Source organism: Palaemon carinicauda, chromosome 26, assembly GCF_036898095.1.
Source record: "Palaemon carinicauda isolate YSFRI2023 chromosome 26, ASM3689809v2, whole genome shotgun sequence".
NCBI lineage: Eukaryota > Metazoa > Arthropoda > Malacostraca > Decapoda > Palaemonidae > Palaemon > Palaemon carinicauda.
The window spans coordinates 89,152,376-89,157,375 of NC_090750.1; the positions used below are offsets into that span (position 1 = coordinate 89,152,376).

Consider the following 5,000-nt stretch of genomic DNA (forward strand, 5'->3'; position numbering starts at 1 on the left):
CTCTCTCTCTCTCTCTCTCTCTCTCTCTCTCTCTCTCTCTCTCTCAGCAACGGATATATATATATATATATATATATATATATATATATATATATATATATATATATGTATATATATATATATAAATATATGTATATATGTGTATATATGTGTATATATGTATATGTATATATGTATACAGTATGTATATATGTGTATATGTGTATATGTGTGTATATATATGCATATATATACATACATATATATATATATATATATATATATATATATATATATATATATCTAGACTCTCTCTCTCTCTCTCTCTCTCTCTCTCTCTCTCTCTCTCTCTCTCTCTCTCTCAAGCCACTCAGCAACGAATACATGTAACCATGCCAGTATATTCCACATTTTTTCTATCCTTAATAAAAAACAAACAGTTCAGTGATTCTTTCCAGGTTTAACCGCCATAGTTACTCTCATGTAAACAAGAACCGCTGCAGAGCTCACAATATTTTCCTCTCCTCACTCGCTATGTGATTGGATACTTCTTTTCCAACATCAAATGCGGTTTTCACTTCAAAATTCTTCCCAACGATTTCCAGATTTTTGTTCCCAGCTGATACATTCGTCATTCAATTTTCCAGGTTTCCAGTTGCTTTCAAAGGTTTAGTTTCTCTAACTTTTACTGTAGGTTTTTCACTTAACAGAAATTTTCTTTAATTCTTTAAGCTGTGGAGCTTGTTTTCCTGATACTCAAATTCGTCATTCAATTTTTCCAGGTTTCCAGTTGCTTTCGAAGGTTTAGTTTCCCTAGTTTTTACTGTAAATTTTTTTTTACTTAACCTAAATGCTCTTCGATTCTCTAATATCTGGAACTTGTTTTTGCTATCACTTGGATTTAAAATGCTGGATTTTTTTTTAAAACTGTAAAGATAAGAAACTTCTTAATATGTAGAGTAAAGATACAAAATAGGGCCAATTGAAGGAGCGGAAAAGGAGTCCCATTGACTAATGAAAAAAAGAATAAATGGAACTGTATTAAAGTCCATGGTTTGAAGTTCTGTACGCTTTAATATATGAAGATTGCTTCAAGAACTATAAAGTTGTACCTTCATCTCACTAACAACATACCAACATCAGACGTGTTCCAACAAAATACAAAACAAGACGAGATATTTGAATATGTGGAAATGCAAAGTTTTTCATCCAGCGCAGTAAAGTTTGCTTTAAGAACTATAAAATTGTACCTACATCTCACTAGCATAACACCTACATCAGACGTGTTCCAATAAAATCCAAAACAAGATGAGATATTTGAATATGTGAAAATACACGATTTTTTTTTTCATCCAGCGCAATAAAGATTGCTTCAAGAACCATCAAGTTTTACCTACATCTCACTAACAAAACACCTACATCAAACTTTTTCCAATGAAATACAAAACAAGACCAGATATTTCAATATAGGAAAATACAAGACCAGATATTTCAATATAGGAAAATACACGATTTTTTTTTTTTTTTTTTTTTTTATCCAGCGCAATAAACATTGCTTCAAGAATCATTAAGTTTTACTTACATCTCACTAGCAAAACACCTACATCAGACGTGTTCCAGCAAAATACAAAACAAGACCAGATATTTTAATATTGGAAAATGCACGATTTTTTTTTCTTTTATTATTATTATTATTATTATTATTATTATTATCCAGCACTATAAACATTGCTTCAGGAATCATTAAGTTTTACCTACATCTCACTAACAAAATAACTACATCAAACTTTTCCAATGAAATACAAAACAAGACCAGATATTTTAATATTGGAAAATGAACGATTTTTTTTTTTCATCCAGCGCAGCTTTGCAATCTGGAACATTTCCAGTTATTTTTTCCTTCATAATCTTCGATGCCTTTCGCTTTGCGACTCCTATTTCCGTCCCCCTTTTGAGATTGCTACGCACCCCTCTGTGAATGCAAAAGTGGCATCGAGGACAGATGCAGAACTGGTCGAAAATCATGAGGCGGTCCGGGGTGTGAAGTGGAAAAGATTTAAGGGAGGGTGATCATTCGAACATTTTCAGAGGGACGTATTGCTTTTGATTTGGGTATATTTTCTTCCAACTTTACTGCATGTTGTTAGCTACCGTATTGTTGTTATTATTATTATTATTATTATTATTATTATTATTGTTGTTTTTGTTGTTTTGTTGTTATTACTATTATTATTATTGTTGTTGTTTTTGTAGTTTTGTTGTTATTATTATTATTTTTATTATTGTTGTTGTTGTCGTTGTTGTTGTTGTTATTTATTATTGTTTTTATTTATTGTTATTATTATTATTATTATTATTATTATTATTGTTGTTGTTGTTGTTGTTGTTATTATTATCAATATTATTATTATTATTATTATTATAATTATTTACCTCCGCCAACGAAGTTGAAAGGAGGTTATGTTTTCGCCCCTTTTAGTGTGTTTGTGTGAGTGAGCAGCTTCTTGGCAACAATTTTAATCAAAATTTACTTGGTTTAAAAGGTTTAAAGCCCGCTCATGAATATAGATATATAGATAGATAGATAGATATGTTTGTACATACATACACTACATCTCTAGAACACAATATCAAGATTCAAATTTAGCGCTGGTCATAATTATGTACCAGGAAGTAAAGCGTAGGTTAATAGCATCATCAAACATCATCACATCCAAGCTATAAGTATCATTAAGGAAATGAAAAAAAAAAAAAAAAAAAAAAAAAGAGAATTATGGTATTACCATCCGACCACGTCTGACGCAGCATTTCCGAACAGCAATCCTCTGCTGCATTACAGCAACTTTTCCACTTCAAACGCCCCTCTTCTCCTGCAAAACTCGCCAGCAGCTCCTCTGAGGTGATTTGGGCGTCGAGCTGAAAAGAGAATTGTTATTATTATTATTATTATTATTATCATTATTATTATTATTGTTGTTGTTGTTGTTGTTGTTGTTAATATTATTATTATTATTATTGGGTATAGAACCAAAGGTATATACGTTATAAATAAAAAAATACAGCTGAAGAGACTCCTGTATTTTTTAAATATACAACTTATACAATTGGATTCTTAATACCCAAGATTCTTAGACACTGCATATTGTTTTCATTAAGTTAAACTATTATTATTATTATTATTATTATTATTATTATTATTATTATCATCATTATTATTATTATTATGGGGTGTATAGATGATACGGCCATCCCCATAACTCCAGTATTTTCAACCCAGTCATTAATAACACGGGAGTGAAAGGGAGTTCCTAGTGGCTAGCCACCCCCTCCCCCCCCCCCCCCCCCCCCCCCCCCGTTAGGTAAGTAGGCGAGGACACGGCTTGTAGGTTAGGTTAGGTAGGGAAGTTTAGGTTAGGTGGTGTTATATGCGCGCGGGAGGTCCTATCTGTCGTTATACAAAGGCTTCATTATTATTATTATTATTATTATTATTATTATTATTATTATTATTATTATTATTATTATTATTATTATTACTTAACATAGAGTAGAGAGACAAAGCCATTATCTTTTATATAGTTTTGGGAATTGAAATAAGAAAATAATTTTAGTTTTTTTTCCCATATGGAACTTCAGAAGTTCAAACTTGCAGTGAATGTTTTTATGTTGAACAGGCCAACATGAGTCTCTCCTTATATTTCATGTATATCTATTTTAACATTACTTATCTCAAGATATTTCATATTCTTTATTAATTACTTTTCATATAGCTTATTTCCTTTCCTCACTGGGGTATTTTTCCCTGTTGGAGCCCTTGGACTTGTAGCATCCTCCTTTTCCAACTAGGGTTGCAGCTTAAATTGTAATAATGATAATGGTAATAATAATTTGGATATCTGAATGAAAATAGAATCGTCTTCAGTTTCCAATACATATAATTGGTGCGGTATTCTTTCTTATATTTTAGAGACCCAAATATTTGCACTCAGTAATTGGCCCTAACGTTTACCTTTCAATAGCTGAGATGAAAATGTCTTGGGACATTGGGTTTACTGTGTCATATTCTGTATTTATATTTCAGAAAGCCAGAGAAGGAATAGTATAGTAATCCTTGGGGGTTTTCAATGTGCGCTGGCGTTCAGGGGAGAAGAAATATATAATTGACTTGCTAACAGACAGAAAACTGGGAGTGTAAGGGTAGCGTTTGTTCAATCAAGTCTTGATATAGAAATAAGGATGTGAGTAAAGGGTAAAAAAATCTGTTTTGGTTGTGATGGACTATTTGAAACGCCTCTGCCTGATGATCGCCGTACTGAGGTTCGAGCCCCGCTCAAACTCGTTAATTCCTTTAGTGCCTGCAACCTCACCACCCTTGTGAACTAAGGATGGGATTATGGGGGAGCCTATAAGTCTACCTGCCAAGTCATCAGCACCCATTGCCTTGCCCTCCATGGTCCTAGCTTTGGTGGAGAGGGGGATTGGGCGCTGGTCATATGTATATGTGATCAGTCTCTAGGGGATTGTCCTGCTTGTTAGGGCAATGTCACTGTCCGTTGCCTCAGCCATTCATGATCTGCCTTTAAACCTTTAAATGGATTTATTAGACGGCTATGGAAGAATTAGAATTGTAAATTTGCATAATTCCTTCATGTAGGTAGTAGGTTGGCCAAGGCATCGGCCGCCCGTTGAGGTACTACCGCTAGAGAGTTATGGGGTCCTTTGACTTGCTAAACAGTACTACATAGGACCATTCTCTCTGGTTACGGTTCTTTCCCTTTGCCTACACACACACACCGAATAGTCTGGCCTATTATTTACAGATTCTCCTCGGTCCTCATACACCTGACAACACTGTGATTGCCAAACAATTCTTCTTCACCCAAGAGGTTAACTGCTGCACTGTAATTGTTCAGTGGCTTCTTTCCTCTTGGTAAGGGTAGAAGAGACTCTTCAGCTACGGTAAGCAGCTCTTCTAGGAGAAGGACACTTCAAAATCAAACCATTGTTCTCTAGTCTTGGGT

The 5,000-nt window shown here is 33.7% G+C and overlaps 1 protein-coding gene across 1 annotated transcript in view; it reads right to left on the minus strand.

The window, feature by feature from the left end:
• The window catches only part of LOC137620049 (uncharacterized), an 88,723-nt gene that overhangs the window by 71,523 nt on the left and 12,200 nt on the right, over positions 1-5,000 (minus strand). Inside the window, exon 4 of the mRNA XM_068350328.1 lies at positions 2,763-2,895. Within this exon, the coding sequence (XP_068206429.1) occupies positions 2,763-2,895 (133 nt within the window). The remainder of the gene's footprint in view (positions 1-2,762; positions 2,896-5,000) is intronic.